The sequence below is a fragment of the Eublepharis macularius genome, chromosome 4 (genome assembly GCF_028583425.1).
Source record: "Eublepharis macularius isolate TG4126 chromosome 4, MPM_Emac_v1.0, whole genome shotgun sequence".
NCBI lineage: Eukaryota > Metazoa > Chordata > Lepidosauria > Squamata > Eublepharidae > Eublepharis > Eublepharis macularius.
Window position 1 is genome coordinate 169,970,917 of NC_072793.1, and position 20,907 is coordinate 169,991,823.

General features: G+C 46.9%; 1 protein-coding gene across 1 annotated transcript; it reads left to right on the plus strand.

The window, feature by feature from the left end:
* The first annotated feature begins 6,826 nt into the window (after positions 1–6,826).
* On the plus strand, positions 6,827–14,408 carry LOC129328690 (zinc finger protein 397-like). The gene is made up of 5 exons (XM_054977917.1): positions 6,827–6,894; positions 7,738–8,524; positions 10,204–10,324; positions 10,963–11,382; positions 11,552–14,408. Exons 2-5 carry the CDS (start codon positions 7,802–7,804, stop codon positions 12,433–12,435), a joined length of 2,148 nt encoding a protein of 715 aa, XP_054833892.1. The 5' UTR covers positions 6,827–6,894; positions 7,738–7,801; the 3' UTR covers positions 12,436–14,408.
* The last annotated feature ends 6,499 nt before the right edge of the window (positions 14,409–20,907 follow it).

Sequence of the window (20,907 nt, forward strand, 5' to 3'; positions counted from 1 at the left end):
GGGACAAGGGCAGGGTATGACGTTTGTTACCTTGTTACCTGTTTGCCAGAAAAGGATGCTCTTTGAGGCTGTTGCTTCATCTGGTATTGCTATGACTCTTTTGCCAGGAAGCAGAGAAGAGCTAGGATTATCAACAGGGTGGAAAGTTCTTGGGGATTTGGGGAGATATAAAGGCTTATAATGTCATAGAGGCCACCCTCCAAAGAAGCTATTTTCCCCAAGGGAACTGATCTCCGGTCTCTTTGTCTGGAGAGCAGTTGTAATTCTGGGAAATCTCCAGGCCCCACCTAGAGGATGGCAGCCTTAGGTAGATCTGTTTATTTCAGTATTCAAACAATATTACAGGGTGAGCAGGTACACCTCTAGTACATACGGAATAGATTACAGTCCTGTTTCCTTTATAAACACACACACGTTCCATTATACTACAGCCTTCTACTCTTTAGAAAATGCCTTCCTGAACAATTCTATTTTACACAGTTTACAGAATGACAGAAGTGTTGAGAGCCTTCCTACCTATCCAGGCAGGCCATTCCACAAGGAGCAAGCTGCCATTTGCAGGGTGGCAACTTCAGCAGACCCTGCTCAGATGAGCAAAGCTGTGGTGGTGGAGCGTAGCAGAAGAGGTGATCCTGCAGGTATGAGGGTCCAAGGCCATTCAGGGCTTTGTAGGTACCTTGAACTGAACCTGGTAACTGATCGGGAGACAATGGAGCAACTACTGAATGGATGGATGCAACAGTAGTTGAGTATTGCATCACTAGGCGATTTGGATACAAAAATATAGAGCTGGGTGTCATAGCATATAGATGACAGTTAACCCCAAAACTACAAATGATTTATCCTAAGGGCTTCACAAAGACATTGAATAGCATGGGGGATAGGACTGTGCCTTGTGGAACCCCACATTGACAACTAGTCTCCAGTAGCAACCCTGAGTCTAATCCACAAGAAATGATTTGAACAATCCAAGGCGTATCTCCTGGTACCTACTTCTGCTTCCAAATGTCTCAGCAAGATGGTATGGTCTACTGTATCAAAGGCTGCAGATAAGTCCAGTAAGAGCAACAAAGAAGTATGGCCTTTGTCTACATTCAGAGGGAGATCATTAACTTAAAGTCACCATCATCATCTCCATCCAGTAACCCAGCCTGAAACTAGACTGGAAAGTTTCCAGAGCAGATGAGTTGCCCATGAAGGTCTGGAGTTGATCCACTACTGTACTCTCAATCACCTTGTCCAGAAAAGATAGATTAGAGATGGGTGATAGCTGGCCACATTGTTTTCTGAGAGCCAGCGTGGTGTGAATGTTAAAAGTGTCAGACTAGAATCTGGGAGACCCAGGTTCAAATCCCCACTCTGTCATGGAAACTTGCTGAGTGATCTTGGGCCAGTCACACACACTCACCTCACAGGGTTGTTGTGAGGATAAAATGCAGGAGGCGATGTAAGCTATTTTGGCTCCCCTTTTGGTGAGAATGAAGTAAAGAAAAATGTTTCTGTAGAGATTTTTTTTTACATAGTGGGTGGATAAATTGCCTCTTTTGGGTTGCCAAGGGAAGGTACCCTGAGTCAATAACTGATTCATGTGATCCTTACATGATTTCAACAACCAAGATGGACAAGGGGTGGCCTTCCCAGCTCCCAAGATCCTGTCAACATCCATCATGCTGACTCAATCAGAATGATCCATAAACAGAGCACACAATGCATTGGACATTGCTTCTGCTTGAACAAGGTTACAACTATTTCAGAGAGGTGCTTTTATAAGGCTACAGATTGTAATCTATTATAATATTTATTGTGTGTATCATATTGCATTTATTGCTCTGCGTTCTGCCTTTGTAACCCGCTTTTTGCACTGTTGTCATCTTAGACAGAATTATGCTTGCAATTTTTTTTGTAATCCTAGTCCTGTTACAATCTAAGTGGCTGTTTTATCCTATCTCATCAAATTGTTTATTGTATTTTTTGTAATCTGTCTTGATTCTCAGCAAGAAAGGTGGGCTATAAATAAAGGCAATAAGAGCTTCTCTGCTAAATCAAAGGAAGGGTAGAAAGACAGTAAATAAACCTTCAATAATTCGTTCAAGAGAGAAGCCCTATAAATGTTCTAAGAACAAAAAGTCCCTTGGCTAGAGTAGAAGCTTTGCTCCGTATTTAAGGGCCTACCTACAGGTTGTGGTTTCCCCCCAGGTCCTCCCTGGGTCAATACAATCAAACATGTTCCCTGCTATCTGGGCCAAATTAGAAGTGACAGCATCCTGGTGGCTGCCACAAGGGTGCCACCAGAAGTAATTTTAAAGTGCTGTGAGTACCCAATCCTGATCTTGTTTTCCGTCCTTGCGACTTTTCAAGTGCCATCAGCCATACAGGAGAGCTAAGCTATGGAGGGTGGGCTGGTGGAAGGCAAACTGTAGCTGGTGCTAGCATTTTCATGGTGCCCCACCTGGGAGAAAGAGAAAGATAAAAGCTCCTCCTCCTAAAGCAATGGAATGATTTCTCCCCTGTACAGCTTCAGAGCCAGTTTGGTGTAGTGGTTAAGAGCGCGGGACTCTAATCTGGAGAGCTGGGTTTGATTCCCCACTCCTCCACTTGAAGCCAGCTGGGTGACCTTGGGCTAGTCACAGCTCTCTCAGAGCTCTCTCAGCCCCACCCACCTCACAGAGTGTTTTGTTGGGGGGATAATAATGACATACTTTGTAAACTGCTCTGAGTGGGCATTAAGTTGTCCTGAAGGGCGGTATATAAATCGAATGTTGTTGTAGTTGTTATTGTCCCTGTGTCTAGGAGGACTGGTTTACTGGCTCTCCCCTGTGCTGCCAGGTGTGTTCCCCCCCCCCTTTTCATAACTTGGGGGGCTGCTTTGCCTGCCCTGCCTCATCCCCTCCTTGTTGGCTGCTCTTTCTGGCTCCCACCCCGGGGGGCGGGGGGAAAGCAGACAGTTTCTCTCTCTCTCTCTCTCTCTCTCTCTCTCTCTCTCTCTCTCTCTCTCTCTCTCACTCACTCACACACACACACACATACACACGCAGGGAAGCAGTGGGAAGCGGCTGCAGAAAAGAGTAAAGTCCCAGCAAGTGCTGGGAATGAGCACGATGCAGAACTTAAATTCCCCATCATGCCCTATAAGTCAGCCCACTGACCAGACAGTGTTGGGTGGAGGAAGGTTTGTCACTGTTTCGAAATCAAAATCAATGCAGCCGTTCCTAAAATTCACAGGGCATTTTCACCCCCAAGAGCTAGTGTTGTTTTTGCCATTTCTCCCCTGACCTTCCTCCTTGCTATAGCAATCAACACCACAGCTTTTCCTCTGAAGTCCCTCCCGTCCTGACTCCAGAGGTTTATGAGGGTGAAATGGTTGGGGGGGGGGTCACTTTGGCTTACGTGCTTTACAGTACAATCCTAAGTGGAGTTGCTTGAATGGAATAACTCTTTTTAGGATTGCCCCAGTAATGGTGTAAATATTTATATCATTTATATTCAATTTTCTCCCTAATGGGGACTCAAACTGGCTTAAAACATTCTCTCCTAATCCATTTTATCCTCACAAAACTCTTTGAGGTATGTTAAAACTAGTGTGTGGGGTGCAAATAAAAGAGGGGAGGGCGGCTCCTTGATTTTTGCCAAGGGTCCCAGAATCACTAAATCACTGTTGGGAATCTGCCGGCCTGCAGTGGTGCCACCCAGCCATGGTGGCACCTGCACCTGCCTCTTTCTCTGCCTCCTCAACAGCCCGCCTTGCCAAACCATGTGGATCCCACATGGTCAATACATTTTTATCAAGTTTGTCCATTTTTTTAAACAAATCTTTCTGCCCTAGTGGCTGTTTTGGCACTTGATAAGGCATGAGGGGAGGGAAACAAACACCTCAGTTGTGGCTTTGAGAAATGCCACTGTGTCTAGTTTGGCCCTCTGCTGGGAATATCCCTTTTTGTGTGAGGAAATCTCTGTTGAAACATAATGAGCTACTTTTGGAAGCAAGTAAATTGGCTGTCCTAAATTAGGCAAGGTGACCAGCCAACATCCCAAATTTACATATGGTTCTTCCCTGGTAGGGAAGCCTGAGAGGGCAGGGGGATCAAAATGGCCACCAGGAGTGACAGGGGGATCAAAATGGCTGCCAGGAGCGACTGCACTAAGGGGGGTGGGGTTGATGGAGTGGGGCTTTCATTAAAGGCTCTCAATTTTTCCCTTCAAGATCTGGAAAATCCTGAGGGCTGAGACACAGAGTGAGAGTTTTTCCTGATGACCTAAGTGGATGGTGGGTTTTGTGGGAGAGCAGTCACAAGTGGTCTTGTCTGGAAAGAATGGGGTCTTCTATCTGGCCTTTAAATCCAGGAGGAAATGAGATGTTACCTGATCTCAGAAGGGTTGACTGTGGTTAGTAATTGGATGGGACTGGAGACTTCCAACGAAGAAAAGGGTTGCACAAGCAGGCAATGGCAAACCACCTCTGTGAGTCTCTTGCCATGAAAACCCCACAAGGGGGGTTGCCATGTCAGCTATGACTTGATGGCACTCCACCACCACTACCTGTATTTTAAAAATGGAGTAGGCAGGGTCACTGCACCAAATGTCATCTGAGGCACAGCGTATTTATAACCTTTATGGTCCAATTCATCTTAACATAGCAGCAAAACCGTCTTGGGGGTGGGGGGTGGGGAGTCTTATGTATGCAGAAGAAAGGGATGCTCCCCTACCCCTCAAAAGTTCCTCAGTGGAGCCTAGGGTTCCAGGGGTCAGAGACCCTTATTGTCCTTGACTGGGGGCGACCTGAGAGTTGAGACATGAATCCCCCCCCCTTCATAAGACCTCCTCCCTGCATTTAGGTGTTGTCAACTTTTAAAGTGGCCTCTCTGGCTGTCCCTTCACATTCCTTTGATTTGTACAATTATCAGCTGATGTTCACCACCAGGTCAGGAAAAGCTTTGTCCATTTTCACACATTAAGGTTCAATTTAAGAGATCATTTTTCGGTTGGTCAGTTGACAAGTGTGAATCTCATATAGTTCGGGAAAAACTAGTTTTTAAAATAATGCCTCCAAAACAATTAAGGCCATTATTTTAATCTACTGCCTTGTTCCTCTTTTTTTGAAGGGGGGGACATTTTCCCTCCTTCAATTCCTCTGTCTCTCAGCCTAACCTACCTTGCAGGGTTCTTGTGAAGATAAAATAGAGGAGCGGAGAACAATGTTGTAATCCAATTTGGGCTTCTACTGCGGGGGGGGGGGGGAGTGGAATAGAAATATCTTTTTTAATGGAAATTGCATCTTTATCGGGAGTCTTCTAAAATCTGTTTCATATTTGTGTGTTACAACTGGTAGGGGAGGGGGAAATTACATTTTTTAACAGATCAATTCAAATACTTCTTTTAGTTCCATACAAGTTGACTTTGATTTTTAAGAGTTCATTACATGAGCAAGAGATTATTCAAACATAAGTGTTTGTGGCCTTTTTTCAGTTTTGTCTCAAAGATTAGAAACACCCACAACTCAACTGAACCCACTGTATTTATTTTTTAATTTTATTTATATTTCAATTTAAATACTGCCCATCCTCAGGGGCTCTGGGTGGTGAACAAGTTAAAATCAATAAAAAAAAGAAAACAACAATACTAAAATCAACATACAAAACAATAATGAAATAAATTAACCAAGTGCAATGGTGGAGAGAACCCCTCCCACCCCAAAGGTGGGAGGCCGACATGACACCGCTCCCTTCAACCGCCGAACACCTGGCGGAACAGCTCTGTCTTACAGGCCCGGCGGAATGATAATATGTCCTGCTGGACCTGGGTCTCCATTGACAGAGCGTTCCACCAGGCTGGGGCCAGGACTGAAAAGGCCCTGGCCGTGGTTGAAGTGAGGCGGGTTCCTTAGGGCTGGGGACCACCAATAAATATTTATCCGCTGATCTAAGCAGTTTCCAGGGAATGTACAGGGAGAGGTGGTCCCGAATTGCCCAAATTCGGTGGTCCCGAATTTGCCCAAATTCATAACAGATTTGTTAAAACCCATGTCATATCATGGATCTCTAGGCTTGCAAGGTCCCTGGAGATTTGGTGGGGGGGTGGAGCCTGGAGAGGGTGGGGTTTAGGGAGGGGAGGGAACTCAGCAGGGTATCATACCATAGAGTCCACCCTCTAAAGCAACTATTTTCACCAGGGAAACTGATGTCTGTTGGCTGGAGATAAGTTGTAATTCCAGGAGATCTCCAGCTACTACCTGGAGGATGGCAACCATAACTGAGGAAGCCCTGGTTCAAATTCCCACTCATGAAAGCTCCTTTGTGACCTTTGGCCAGTGGTTCTACCCTGTAGGACTGTTGCAAAGTTAAATGGAGAAGCACTGAGCCATATCTCCTGCCTTGGGCAAGGGCCAGATAGAAATTAGGGATAATTAGGAAGAAATATTTCTAATCAGAAGAAAAAGCCAAAAAATCTGTCATTTAATCACTATAATAGCAAATTGGGGGAGTAGTTTTTCTATTGCTTTGCAATCTGCAACAGGGCAATATGTCCCTTTTTGGGAAGCCTCATTTCCTTCTGACCTCTGAGCATAAGCAGGGTGTTATGCCCTCACCAGTGATGAGTAAGCAGGACTCGTCCTTTCAGCTCTGGGATTATACCAGCGGACTTTCCTGGTAGGGCCTAAAAGAAAGACACGTTTCTAAAATAGTATTAAGACGTCTATTACAATAAGGACTTTTCGCCCTCTTTGCCTTCAAGGATTGGAGAGGGTTAAAGTGACCAAGCTGCATTTTCTAGAGAGGTTGCAGAGGGAGGAGAGAAATACTGAACTCTTTCGACTTCCTCCTTTCGGGGATCCATCTTTGCTAGCGGAACAGCTGGAGGATTGAGGCTGAAGCTAGACTTGAAGGGGTACCTGGAAGGGTAAAGAGCAGAAAGACAGGGAGAGAGGGAGGGAGAAGTTCTCTCAGGGTGGGCTGCCCTGCAAGGGGGTCTCTCCAGGCCCCACATGCTGAGCAACACCAGGAAGGAGCAACTCACGCGGACTCCTCCAGTCCCAAGGAGGGTTGTCAACTCTGGATCTGTCCCCTGAGAATGGATCTGCAGTAAGGAGCCAGGTGGGGATCAGGTTTCCCTGTAGGCCAGGAAGAGATTCCTTTTCTGATCTCTGCAGATGACACCTCTGCTAAAGACACGGGGGCAGGGCAGGCTAAGGTTTCTCCTGGTTACTCCATACCGCTAGTTAAAAGGCATAAGGGGCCAGCATGACATATGGCTAAAGTGGGCTTTGCAGGGATGGGGAGAAATAGCACTGGCCCCATGGAGACCCTCCTGCACCTGAGAGTGAGGAGGGTGTCTGTCTTCTCTGAAGCTGCATTTAACTGAGCCCCGTAGAAGCTTAAAACCAAGGCAGACCCCTTGTGGAATGCATATGTTGTGAGGGAGAGGGATTTGACTCTCTGTTTTCCTGGACGGACACTTTTTTCCTGGAAAAAGCTGACATGTTGTGAATATTACTCCTGTCTTGCAGTAACTCCTTTGGATACTGCTTAGTTTCCAGATTCAATTCAAAGTATAGGTGCTTAGAAACTGATTTCCCTAGGCAAATCAAACGTGTCACGGCCTGATTTAATAAAGAATTATGTGTATAAAATTCTACTGATGTACTTCAACTCTAACTTAACTATATGACCAGAAGAAACCAAAACACAGGACACAAAATCACTTTTATCCATTTTCTTGGGTTCCTGTTTTTCTCTCTTCCAGGGAGAAGCCCAACCCACAGTTTTCTGTAGGAAAAACACACCTGAGTGATCACCTCTGTAAGAAAATGGAGGGGCCAGACACCACAGCAGAGAAGGCACCAGAGGGGACAGCAAAAGCCCCTCACATCCTCCAGGCTGGGAATATTGAGGAATTCCTTCGAAGGAGACAAGGTGATCCGATGCATCAGCAAGCAGGGGAGGGTTTCGTCTCCCTTGCGCAATGGGAAGCCCTGTGGCAGGAGTTCCTCAGGACAGTGGAGAACCCGCACTCTGGATGGGGAAGCCCACATTTGCCAGGGAAACCTTCACCCTGGGAGGATGCCAAGGGCTTTCTTGCCTCCTTCGAGCAAGTGGCTGAAGCCTGTCAGTGGCCCAGAGAAGAGTGGGTGACCCATCTCCTGCCAGCCCTCAGTGGAAAAACCGAGCAAGCCTTTAACAGTGTGGATGTCAGAGACAGAGAGGATTATGGGAAAGTGAAGGCAGCCATCTTGCGAGAGGACACCCTGAGCCGAGAGAAGCAGCGTGAAGCATTCAGGTTTTTCAGATACCAGGAGGCCGAGGGCCCACGGGGGGCTTACACTCGACTCCAGGAAATGTGCCGTGGGTGGCTGAGAGTGGAGAATCACAGCAAGGAGCAGATCCTGGAGCTCTTGATCCTGGAGCAGCTGCTGACTGTCCTGCCCCCGGAGATCCAGAGCAGAGTGAAGGAAAGCAACCCTGAGAGCTGCTCCCAGGCAGTGGACCTGGCCGAAGAGTTGCTCGTAAGGCAGCAAGAGGCTGAGAGGCAGGTGAGGCCTTTTGTTCTGTGGAGGCTGTGTGTTTTCAGGTGTCTGAAGCACCATCTGCAGGTTTGGGCCATAAGATCTCCTCCTGTGTCTCTCCTCTAGAACAGTTCGGTGTCTGCCAATTAGTTTGAGGTCGTCTTGGTGGAGGGGCCTTCTAGGTAGTGGTACATTCTTTGTGGAATTCGCTGCCTAGCAGTTCCCTCCAATCAGCTTATTTCTCATGTTTAAGTAATCTGTTTTGAAAAATACTTTTTTGGAAGGAAATCAGTCCACAATTAAGGGGGTCTAATGCATATTAATTGCCTGTTTTTGGTTGTTCTGAGTATTCGGCCTTTCCACACATCAGGTTGCCAGGTGTCCGGTTTTCACCCAAATAGTCTGATATTGGGGGGACTGTCTGGGGAAAATATTCCCAAATGCTGGACACCTGGCCCCTCCCTCTTGTGGACGCTCCATTGCCCAGCTCCGCCTGGGTGCCTGGCCAGCCTTCTGCGACTGCACGGCACGGGTGGGAGTAGCTAGCCAGCCTGGGTGCCCAGCTGGCCTGCAGCTGTGCTGCGCTGCACAGGAGTGGCCAGTCAGCCCAGGCCCTCAGCTGACCTCCTCTGTCTGCACAACACTGCCTGGAATGGCCTATCAGTCAGGGTACCTGGCTGGACTCCTGTGGCTGTGCTGCACCACCTAGGAGTGATCAGTCAGCCCAGGTGCCTGGAAATTGGATTACCACGATGTCCCTTCTGGTGGTGACAGTATCGTGCCAGGACAGAAGTGCATGTGCAAATGTTTAAAAAAGTGAGTGCCACCCCCACCCCACCCCCATTGGGGTCCAGTATTATTCTGTTCCCCAGCTGGCAACCCTATCTGCACAGGCAATTTTTGCCAGGTCTGGCCCCGTACTGTGTCTGGCCCCACACTGCTTTTGTATTGGGACTCTTTCTACCAGCTCTGGGTCAGCTCAGGTGAGTCTCTCAGATTTGGACTGTGGCGGGAGTATGGCTGTCATGTATCTGGAACATTTTTTTTTATTGCCAACGCTTTAGTGCAGATTTCCTCTGGTCATAACGTCAGAACATAATAATGTGCTTGAGCATATGCAAGAATTTAGAAAGGGATGATGATGATGTGATGGCACCAGTGTACCAACAGTGACACCGATGATGATGTCCTCAGCCTATAATCCTCTTTATTTCATGGTGGTGCGGACAAAAAAGATGGCCTGAAAGCAGTGTGTGGAAAGGTAGGTTGCCAAGACGAATCTGATCCTTGAAGAGCGAACAGTCAAAAAGCGAGGAGTAAGTTGCCCATGCAGAAAAGGCCTCGGTAGCATCTGCAGTCTTTTCCTTTATTTTCATTAAACGTAATTGTTTTTTGGTTTTATTAAAACGTCTTGTGAATGTGTTCAGGAATCAAGATGGAAGACAGCTGAAAACTGAATAGATGGTCGTGCTAAACCCCTTTTCCTCTTGGGTTGCCTGCAAGGGAACCAGGCTGGGTCCGATTGTTTTTTATTTTAAATGTTGTGCTCAAAATTTTCCTTATTCCTTCAGGAAACTCTGTTCTGATTCCTTCCTATTACAGAGCAATGACTCTTGTAAGGTCAGGGTGAGGGACAGAACCCTCCCCTCTGCCTCCCTCCCATCTTTGTCACTGTGCCCTGAAAGGGTCCCTCTCTACCACTGCAGGAGCCTTTGGAGGAAATTCCCGGGAGCGTCTCCGAGACAGGCCAGGGTTCGCTGGAGATTGAGCAGAGGCAGCTGTCAGTGGGCATCATGGAAGAGGAGAACGGAGAGGCCAGCCTGCTGGGTAATGGAGGAAGGGGGGGCCTTCTAGGACCTGAGATCTGGGAAGTTCGGAAGCTCTTTCTGGAGCTGAGCTCAGCTGTGGCTCTTTCAGGGCTGCCGTATAGATACTGGAGATTCCAGGGAAAAGAACTGGTAACTTAAGAACCAAAGACCCACCAACCCTTCCCTTAGGGTCAGCTAGATGCCTCCAGGCCCCCCCTGCCTCCCCCCCAGCAAACTTGTATTTTTGGGAAGCTGAAAATGAGTACCTCACAGCCCTTATCATAACTAGAAGGAAAAATCTCTGGACCATCACAGGATGGGATATTATAATAACTTCTATTTAATCAATAGCAGAAAATCAAAAGACCTGTACAGCAAGTCAAATGTTAAGGGTGAGGGAACTAATTTTTAGCCCCCTTTTCCCTTTAAGTAAATATAGTGAGTTCTGGGGAGGGTGAGACAGGCAGAATATAAAAACTGCTCTACTGGAGGAAAAATGTACAACCAGCTGCTCAGTGTGGGGGGAAAGAGGTTCAACCAGCTGCTCAGTTTGGGAGGAAAGAAATTCTGACAAAGGAAATGTACACTAATTAGGAGTGCCTTATATGTGGCTTGGCTTCTTATATGGGTGCTAATCGGACCTCTCACTTGTTCCAGCAGGAGATATAGAGGAGATAGCAAGAGGATTCCAGGGGCTCCCATCCGAAAAAAACAAGAATTCAGAGGCCGAAGGAAACTTCAGAGATCAAGATAGACCTCAGAGGCAGGAGGGAAGTCATGCAGAGAAGATTAGAGATAAATGCATTACTTATAAAGAAGAGAGATTCTGTGAAATCCCAGTCCAAGTGGAAAAATCAACCAAAAAAAGAAGGAACGAAGGCTTCTGTGCTAACCAGAGGATCCGCTCCAGGGAAATGAAAAACAAAATTGCAGCTTTTGGAAAAATCTTCGTTCAGAAAACGAATGTTGTTTCCCGGGAACAAATTCCCTTAGGAGAGAAACCATATAACTGCTTGGAGGGTGGAAAGAGCTTCACTTGGAAAATGGCCCTTACTTCACATCAAAGAATTAACTCTGGTGAGGAGTTATATAAATGGTCAGAGCACAAACTAAGCTTCTCTGCTGTAGCAGGCTTTAGTGTACTTTTAAAGCATCCATTAATATACAGCAGGGAGCAGCAATTGGAATGTTCTGACTGAGTGCTGAGAAAATTTGAATGCTAATGAGATCTCTCTCTTTATTCCAGGAGGGAATGGTCAGGAGAATGAGGAGGAAGAGGAACTGCATCAGCTGTCAGCAGATAAAGCCAAGAACCAAGAGTTCAAAGGAAACTTCAGGAATCAAGGTAGACCAAAGAACAAGAAACGAAGCCACATGGTCAAGAAGGATGAACCCATTCCTTGCCAAGGAGGGGATATCTGTGCAGGAGTTCACATGGCTGAGGAAACTTACAAGTGCTCAAAGTGTGGAATGAACTTCTCAGATCAAACTCAATATAATATTCATTTGCGAAAGCACAATGGAAAGAAGACCCATAAATGCTTGGAGTGTGGAAAGAGCTTTAGACTCAGATCAGTGCTCCTTGCGCACCAAAGAAACCACACACGAGGAAAACCATTTGAATGCTCAGATTGTGGAAAGAACTTCAGACTCAGATCAGAGCTCTTTGTACACCAAAGAACTCACACGAAGGAGAAACCGTTTGAATGCTCAGAGTGTGGAAAGAGTTTTAGTTGGAGTGGTGATCTTCAACGACATCAAAGAACCCACACAGGGGAGAAACCTTTTGAATGCTTGGAGTGTGGAAAGAAATTCAGACAGGGTTGTCATCTTCAACAGCATCTAAGAACCCACACAGGGGAGAAACCTTTTAAATGTTCCCAGTGTGGAAAGAAGTTCAGTCAGAGTACGCATCTTCAACGGCATCAAAGAACCCACACAGGGGAGAAACCTTTTGAATGTTCAGTGTGTGAAAAGAGATTCAGTAGGAGTTTCTGTCTTCAACGACATCAGGGAGTTCACACAGGGGAGAAACGTTTCGAATGCATAGAGTGTGGAAAGAAATTCAGTCAGAGTCACCATCTTCAACAACATCTAAAAAAGCATAGTGGCGAGAAATCTTTTGAATGATCAGTGTGAAAGAGATTCATTCGGAAATCTAACCTTCAACTCCATTAAAGAATCAACATGAGGAAAAACCAGATTGCTACTTCGCTGTGACAAGAGCTCATCTCGTATTTCATACCTTAAAAAAAAAACAGACTCCACACAGGTTTAAAACCATATAAACTCTTGGGAAAAAATTTCATCTGCACAGATACCATACCCTAACCGTAGAAACAAACAAAAAATGAAATGGAAGAAATGGTATAAATGCTGAGATTGTGGAAAGAGCTTTACCCGTGATTGAAGCCTCAGTCAGATCTCAAAGGGAAGAAAGCAACCGTGTTCTTGATGGTGGAAGGAGCTTCAAGGCCCGCTCTGCCCTCTTTAACCGTCAAGGAAACCACAGGGGAGAAATCTCGTAAATGCTCAATGTGTGGCAAGAGCTTGAGGCAGAGACCAGACCTTCGTTTTCGTCAGAGAACCTACCCAAGAGTGAAATTTTCCTCTTGAACCATCACACTATAGTTGATTTTGATGAGGCTGTTGCCCAGGCATCAAAGGCTCGGAAAGTAATTACACAAATAAGGGCTTTTTTAGGACTGCTTTTCTCTGTAAAACTCTTTGCTTAAGGAAACATTTTTCTGATATCTGCAAAACTGGCAAAAACATTCCCATTTTACGAATCCTGTGAAGAAATAGTTGAGGATAGCAGATATCTAAGCCTCTCTATTAATGATATAAATGTAGCGTGAACAAAGGGCTTCCATAACTTACAAACAACAATTTATCTGACAAGGAGTTCTAAAGAGACATCTCCTAGCTCTAACCCACCCCCCTAGTCCAGCCTGCTGTGAGCTTTTCAGGGTCTCACCACTTGAAGTCCAAAGAGTTCTGGCAGTGGGGTTAACTTGGGTCGAAAGGAAAGCTTGTAGTTTCTCCCCCCCCTCAAGAACTCAGTAAGTTCAAAGGGGTCAGACACCCTAACAAGATACAGTATTGTGGAAATGGGCAGGTATCTTTGGAGTTGGCAAGCGAATATTGTGGGTCACGACCTCCCCAATACCAGTTGGGCCCACCCCCATATTCTCCTAGAGAACATCAGGATAGAGAAGAAAAATCTGCTGCTGCTCTGAACCCCCTTGGGCTCCGTCAGCCAGAAATGAGCTAGTCTAAGCACTGGGGGAGGGGGCAAGCATTCTCACCCAGTGATTTATGGAAGGGCCAGGATTCCCTCACTTCTGACTCCTCACAGGCCCCTTGAATTCCTCCATGGAGACTGTACCTTTCTGGAGCAGGCTGAGGCAATTCTCTTGTCATCCCCCTCATTTAGTTTGGAAAGGTATCTAAGAGACGAATTCCACGAGGAGGAGCACTTGAAGGGAGTCGCACATCGCAATGTGAGCTGGGAAGCTGAGTTAGATTGGAAGGCTTTGTCAATTTCCCCTCCCTAAAGAGCCAGGAAGATAGAAGGTTTGTTTATTTCCTCTTGGCCTCTTAGAAGAGGAGGTGAAACTGGCAGAGCCTTAGGGAGGCAAAGAGGAAATTAACAAACCCTCTGAGCTCCATAGAGAGGAGTGACAAAGCCTTCCCGTCTCTTTTAAAACTCAGCTTCCTGGCAAACATTGCAACTCCCGTCACGTGCTCCTCCTCATATAATTCGTCTCTAAGGTAGGGTTTCTACCATCCGGATCCTGCATTTTCATAGAGGCTCAATGGGTGGAAAAGGGCTGTTGAAACTTTTTGTGACTTAGAGGTAAATAACATCCTGTTAAGCCTCTGTTAAAGGGGAAGGACCCCTTTTTTCCTCCAAGCGAATCCTTAATTGGGGGTTTCTTTATCAATTTGAGAAAACAAAACTCAGCTTAGGAAGGGTAAGAAGTTAGTGAAGAGATTAATATTTTATAAGATACTTCAGAATGTGTGTTTTCCTCTCTGTGCTTTTTGGCATTTTAATTAGTTGGATTTAATTAAGCATTTAAAAGGATATTCCAGTGAAAGTGTGTTGCATGTTTTTTAAACCCATATATCTGATAGATAAACACTCCCTGCATGCAGATGCCTAAATCCAAGAATCAGGACCACGGCTACAAACCAGATGCTTCTGCAGCCTGGAGGGGGGGGGGGTCCCCTGCCTTGCAGAAAAATCTGAAAGATTCTGCAAATTACATTGGGGAGGTTTAAATTCCCCCAAACAAAAGTGTGATCTGTGCATGTGCAGACAACACTGGGAGAGAAAACATAGCCTTCCGTAGGCTTCTTCCCTCGAGCATCATGATGTTAGGAGATGAGAAGAGGCAATGCAAACCCAAGCAGCCCCTTAGCAGCTGCCACCTCCTCTGGGCAGCCTTCTTCCAGCCACTAACAAAGCCACAAGGCCCTCCGTGAATGCTGCCAATGCCAGGTGCAGCTTTCTCCATGTTATAGCTGCAGAAGCTGAAGCTGAGGGCAGCCAAGGAGTTGCCTCTGCCCTTGGTGCTATTCAGCCAGTGAAGAAGCAGTCAGGTGGTTGCCCAGGGGGGAGTCCCCCCAGCCACTCAGAGATAAGTGGCTAGTGGGTAAGGGGGCGGGAATGGCAAAAGGGATGGGAGGGGGAGAGTGGGTAAGAGTGACAAAGAAGGGGTGGGAAAGCAGGACTTGAGTCCAGTGATATGTTAGAGACCAACAACATTTTCAGTGAATAAGATTTTGAGATTCAAAGGTCCCTTCTTCAGATACAAGTAGATCCGGAACCTTTATATCTAATTCAGGAGGTGGAGGAGGTGAAGCAAAGAAGGGAGTTGGGATATAAAGATATGATGTTTAGTGCAGCTTGATGACAGCAGAAGTTAGCCTTCAGCTATTTCCATACTATCATCAACCTGACCATGAATCAATCCACACAGGAAGTACATTTTCTAGATTCCACCGTACAAATACGTGATAAAAGCTCAACAACGATGTTATACCAGAAAATTACTGATCAGCAAACATATCTACATGCCTCCAGTCACCATCCTAAACACACCAAATCCATCATTTACAGCTCCAGAGGGGAAGACAATCTGTCATGCCAGAAAGCAGAGAGCAGTGAGAGAAACCTCCCTCTGCAATCTCCACTGGCTGTATTTCAAAACTACATTTCCCGGGTAACATTGCGTTTCCCAACACGTGAAGAACTTGTTGTCAGGTTTTTCTTGCGTGTCGCGGCGGCAGCAGCTGGACTTCAGCTGCCCAGCTTCATCCTGGGTGTGGCTGCGCCAGGTGTTAGTGCACTAGCCGGTGGTCACTGGATGCTGCTAGGGAATATGCAGGGTCCTGCTTTGTGGAAGGAGGGGAGGTATACCTCACCCATGCACCCTCTCAATCCACCAGCAAGCCCTCTCAACCTGGCATCTCTCCAGTGTACCTCCTCCTCCTTCCTCTCCTTTGTCAATCTTCCTCCTCGCGTCTTCACACGCTCTCACTTCTCACTCCTCCACTCCGTCACTCGCTCCTCCACTACACAACCCATCCGAAACACTCTCCGGAGCCAGCTTTTATAGGGTATTCCATCCTCGCCCCTCCTCCTGGGTTCCTGCCCTCGCTCCATGCCACCCAGCTATGTCTGCCCCCAAGTGTTCCTTCCCATTACTCCTGCCCCACTCTGGCAGGGTGGGGCTGAAGGCGAACGCCTCCCAGCTGGGGCTTCCCCCAGGTGTGTCCCCTTTCCCTTTTTCCTTCTCTCCCCATCCTCCCTGCAAGGCTGGGCTGGCCGGGCCCCTCCAAGCAAGGCGTCGCATCCTCCTCTGCCTTTGCTCGCCAGGACCGGTGCTTGATTCCCAGCATTTCACCTCCTCCCTTTGCTGGCTGGGGGTGCTGCTTTCGCCTCGTGCTTGGTCTGATGCTTCCCGTATTTCCAGCACTTCTGCAGAGCTCTGGACAGGACAGGCAGTCTCTTGCCCTTTTAGGTGGGTTTGGGCATTTTGTCCCTGTCTGGCTTCCCCCTCTGACTTCCCTTTCCCGGAGCTTCCTGTGTCCAATGCCGGCATTCCTTCAGGGGGCTGTGACCAGTCCGGGGCGCTTGGGTTACCCAACCCCAGACACTCATGTGTCTTGTGTAGAGAGACTCTCTGGGACCAGGGCCTGCATTAAACCATGATGCCAACTCTGTCATATTAATTCCACCAACACAACTACTGGACCTAACAACACCAGCTATACTTTCTCAGATTGAGAGCCAAGCTACAAGTGACACCTGACACAGGTTGGACTCGTCAGCTTACCTCACGTTTTGATGGGAAATGTAGGCGTCCTGGTCTTACAGTTTGGCTCTCTATTTAATTAAATTTTACAGAACCCCCCCCACACACACACCCAGCGGAGGGGAAAGGGGTGCCCGGCAAGAGCCTGATGCCTGCACTCCCTTCCCGACCACATGTTCTCCCTCGCATAGACCGCCGCTCTGTAACCTTCTGTAAGCTGCAAGACCAGGATGCCAACATTTCCCATCAAAACTTGAGGGAAGCTGACAAGTGTCCAACCTGTGTCAGGCGTCACTTGTAGCTTGGCTCTCAGTCACTTGTTCATCTTCCAATGTTATATATGCTATCAAGCGTCAGCAATGCCATTCCACTCTCTGTGCTGGACAAACGGGTCATTTCCTAAGCAAACGAATGAATGGACATAAATCGAACATTAAAAAGCAGGGAGAACGGGATTCCCCCTCCCCTCAAATTCCCTGCCCCTCAATGTTCCCTCTAAGCTGTGAAGTATTGTGAGCCAAAAATCTATTTTGTGACCAGAAACAGCAATTTGCATTAAAGTTTGATCGCACCTCATTTTTTAAAAAAAATTATTTCTGTCGACAAACATATAAAACATACAATTGTAAAATATAAATCTTTTAAATTTGTATTACAAATCATATATTTATATGGAACGTCCTTTCTAATTGGTTGTAATATTTCATTTGACTATCGGGTAAATTAGTTTTTAGAAACATATAACCATAACCCTGTAAAAATCTAAGAATGAATTTTTAAAATGTATTTTAGGAATGCTTTATACATTATACCCAGAAACGGAATCAAGTCAAATTTCATTACAGAGACTATTTTAATTTAACGTCTCTCTCCTTCCTTCATCTGTTTTCCAGAACTTGAAAACACCCTCAATATTAATATTATTCCCATTAGGCATGTGCAGTTTAATTCTCATTAAGTTCTCCAGCTGCAGCACAAAGCCTCTTTCTTTGCACCCATACCCCGGATTAAAATGCTTCCCCCCCCCCCATTTTATGTAAAGTATTTCCTAGCTTCTGTGGCAGCTGATCTGGATTTCAAAGCCATGCCAGTTCCTTTAGCTGGCAAACCACACCTTCCATGTGTGTGTGTGTGTATGTGTGTAAGTTTCCCTCTCTCTCTCTCTCTCTCTTCCCAACTTTCTCTGAACCCAGAGACTCTTGGTGGTAGAAGAAGGGTTTCTCTTACCGGGCCCTGCTTGGAAGAGAGAGATGTTTGGAAGGGGGAGACTGAGCTGAAGCCTTCTTTCTCTACGACCCCCTCCAAGCCTTAAAATATTGATCACCATTGACAGAGATCCCTTTCGGAAACTACCCTTCAACCCTCATCCCCCCTCCCCTTGGATTTGAAGTGAGCATCAGCTGACAGCTAAGCATGTGGTGTATAAATACTGGAATAAACGGTTGTGGGAGAGGGGGAAGGTGGGATGATATATGGAAACTAGGGGATGAGAGAAGGGAGGTGATAAAGAGGGGGGTGCAGAGCAGCCCTGGCAGGCTGAATGCTCGTGTGTGGGGTGCTCCCCTGCTGGAATGAATGGGGGAACAGCACTGAGATCAGAGAAGAAGAAGGGGGAGGGAGAGCAAAAGGGAAAGGAGGGAAGGGAAGTAATAGAATTTAAAACAACAACTTTAAGCCCAACAACAGTGATTTGCTCCTACTGTACGTGTCACACAGGGACTGGAAAAGAATTGTATGTGTGTGCTGTTAGCCGCAGCTTAGAAGTTTATCTTACCTCTATCAGAAATGTGTGTTGTCTCTTTAAGGCTTTGAATGATGGGAATTGTAGTTTACACTGCCACCAACAGGGCGAGGGATATTTGAATCCTTAATGACCTTGTTCCTGCTTTAGTGTGATTTTTTACAACCTCTCTTCCTCCCTTTGTCTGTACTGAGCATCTCCCATGAGGAAGGGGAAAGATGACCGCTTTTACTGCGCCTTTAAATAAACTACTGCCGTAATACACAGGAAGTATCCTTATCTTGGCTCAAGGGAGGAATCCGTTCCGGCAGAGAGTAACTGCTAACGATTGCCTTGCAAGCTTTGTTTGTGACGCACATCGCTCCATTTACAAACCGCTAAGTTCAAACTCAAGAGCTCTTTGCATGCCCGCGCGCCCTCTCCCCTTCACCCAGCAGTGTAAAAGTGCCAAGGATTGAAGTCTTTAGAGATATCGCCTAGCAGCACAGATACCTCCCACGCCTTGAGCCAGACAGGAAAATTGTGCAGCTTTACAGATACCTAAAAGATAACCAATCTAATACTAGTTGCTGAAGAAGAGAGGAAGAGGAGGCTCCTGTTTAAAGCAGGAGACTGAAGGGTTAAAGAGTGCACAGCGACATCTGGTGGTCATTCCAGGTAACAACAGAGAATTTCCACCCAGAATAGAAAACAAGTCAAAGTTAGACAGGCCGCTGCAGTGCTGCCACAGCGCCACACAGTGGCTCCAAGATGACATTGCAATGGGAAATTCATCTGAGAATCTACCAGACAACGTCGCTGACCTCAACCAAATGGTGCAAGATGAGCGAGAAGCAGAGCCTGCTCTTGGTTCATGAAACAGAGCCATGACAGCTAAAATGCGTGAACACTTGTGTGCAATGAAGGCAGAAAGGTATAAGAAGGCAGAGAAGGAATGGATCAAGCTGCAGAAAGCTGGATAACCTAACAAACATCTGTGAGCCAGAGGACCTGTCCTCTACCTGTGCACATCTGCTGTATCGTATAGCCAAATGGGCTTCTAACAATGAATTCATTGTTAGCACCTTGAAGAGGTTGGACATGGAAGAAGCACGGAAAGAGCAGCTACACTTTGAGGCCAAGGTTGATGAATGAGAGCAGAACATTTGAAACTCCTAGATGCAACCGTTGAGGATCCCCAAGAGACAGCTACTCCGGATGGGAATACGCCTTCTCAGACCAGTCTTCCAAGCCCCATCACATCTTCAAAGCCCAAGGAGGACCCTAGCCACAAATCAACTAGGGCCCCATCCTCCAAAGCCTCTTCTTCCTGTTAAAGCTGTTCATCACGACAGTCAACCGAGGCGGCCAGACTGCAGGCTGAAATGGCTGTCATGGAGATGGAGCTTGAATTCACCAAGAAGCAGCAGGCTCTTAAGACGCAGCTGGCAACACTCGAGAAGGAGGCTGAATTGAAGAAAATGCGGGTCCGACCGCACTCCTGAATGGTGGTCCACTGAAAGCAGAGTCCAGTCCCGCCTTGCTAGAGGTGGAAGATGCATCTCAATGAGTCCTGTCCTACATGAAGGACCAAGCACACCCACGTGAACACCGGCTGCTCAACCCCACAGCTCCAGTTTTCTTGCCACGCAGACTGATGGCAGCGCGTCAGCCTGTGCCTAGACTGCTTCTGCCCTTCACTCCTGCCCCTAGGAACCGAGATCCAGTGCCATGTCAGGAACCTACAGTTCGTGACGTGCCTTGGAGAACCAAAAGGGACCTCATGGAGCATGGTGTTCAGAAGTTCTCAGATCGTCCAGAGGACTACATGATCTGGAGGGCATCGTTCTGGGCAGCGACCTTTCATTCCAATCCCAGAACACTTCTGCTACTTGTAGGGGCTGTCACTCCACTCTACAATCTGTCATTTCAGTCCCAGAACACAGGTTCTGTTACTAGGGGCTGTCATCCCACTCTGGGGCTGTCATTCCAGTACAAAAACTGCTACTCCCAGGGGCTCATTCCGTTATGGAGCCTGTAGTTCCAGTCCAAGAATGCTTCTACTACTACCAGGGGCTGTCATTCCACTCTCAGAACACTTCTGCTCCTCCCAGGGACTGTCATTCCACTCTGTAACCTGTCATTCCTTCCCAAAGCACAGATTCTGCTCTGAGGGGCTGTGATTGCATTTTTCGCACTCCCAGAACACTTCTTCTACTCCCAGGGGCTGTCATTCCAGTCTGAGGCCTGTCATTCCAGTACCAGAACGCTTCTACTCCCAGGGGGCTGTCATTGCACCACACTCTGGGGGCTGTCCGTCCAGTCCCAGAGTACTGAGCCTATTCCAGGGACTGTCATTCCACTCTGAAACCTGTCGTTCTGGTCCTAGAGCACAGATTCTATACCTAGGGACCATCATTGCACTCTAGGGCTGTCATTCCACTTCCAGAGTAGTCTATCTGGTCCCAGAGTCCTTTATGGAAAATCCATTCCACATTTTCTCTGCAACTTCTTTTGTGTTGTGCATTTCAATGGAGCCCATGCAAGTAAATTGGC

What these genes read in the sequence shown, in the direction of transcription:
- LOC129328690 (XM_054977917.1), top strand. Translation starts at nt 7,802, where the DNA reads ATGGAGGGGCCAGACACCACAGCAGAGAAGGCACCAGAGGGGACAGCA. An exon ending in CGGAGAGGCCAGCCTGCTGG is followed by an intron (nt 10,325 to 10,962) that starts GTAATGGAGGAA and finishes CACTTGTTCCAG; the next exon opens with CAGGAGATATAGAGGAGATA. An exon ending in ACATCAAAGAATTAACTCTG is followed by an intron (nt 11,383 to 11,551) that starts GTGAGGAGTTAT and finishes TCTTTATTCCAG; the next exon opens with GAGGGAATGGTCAGGAGAAT.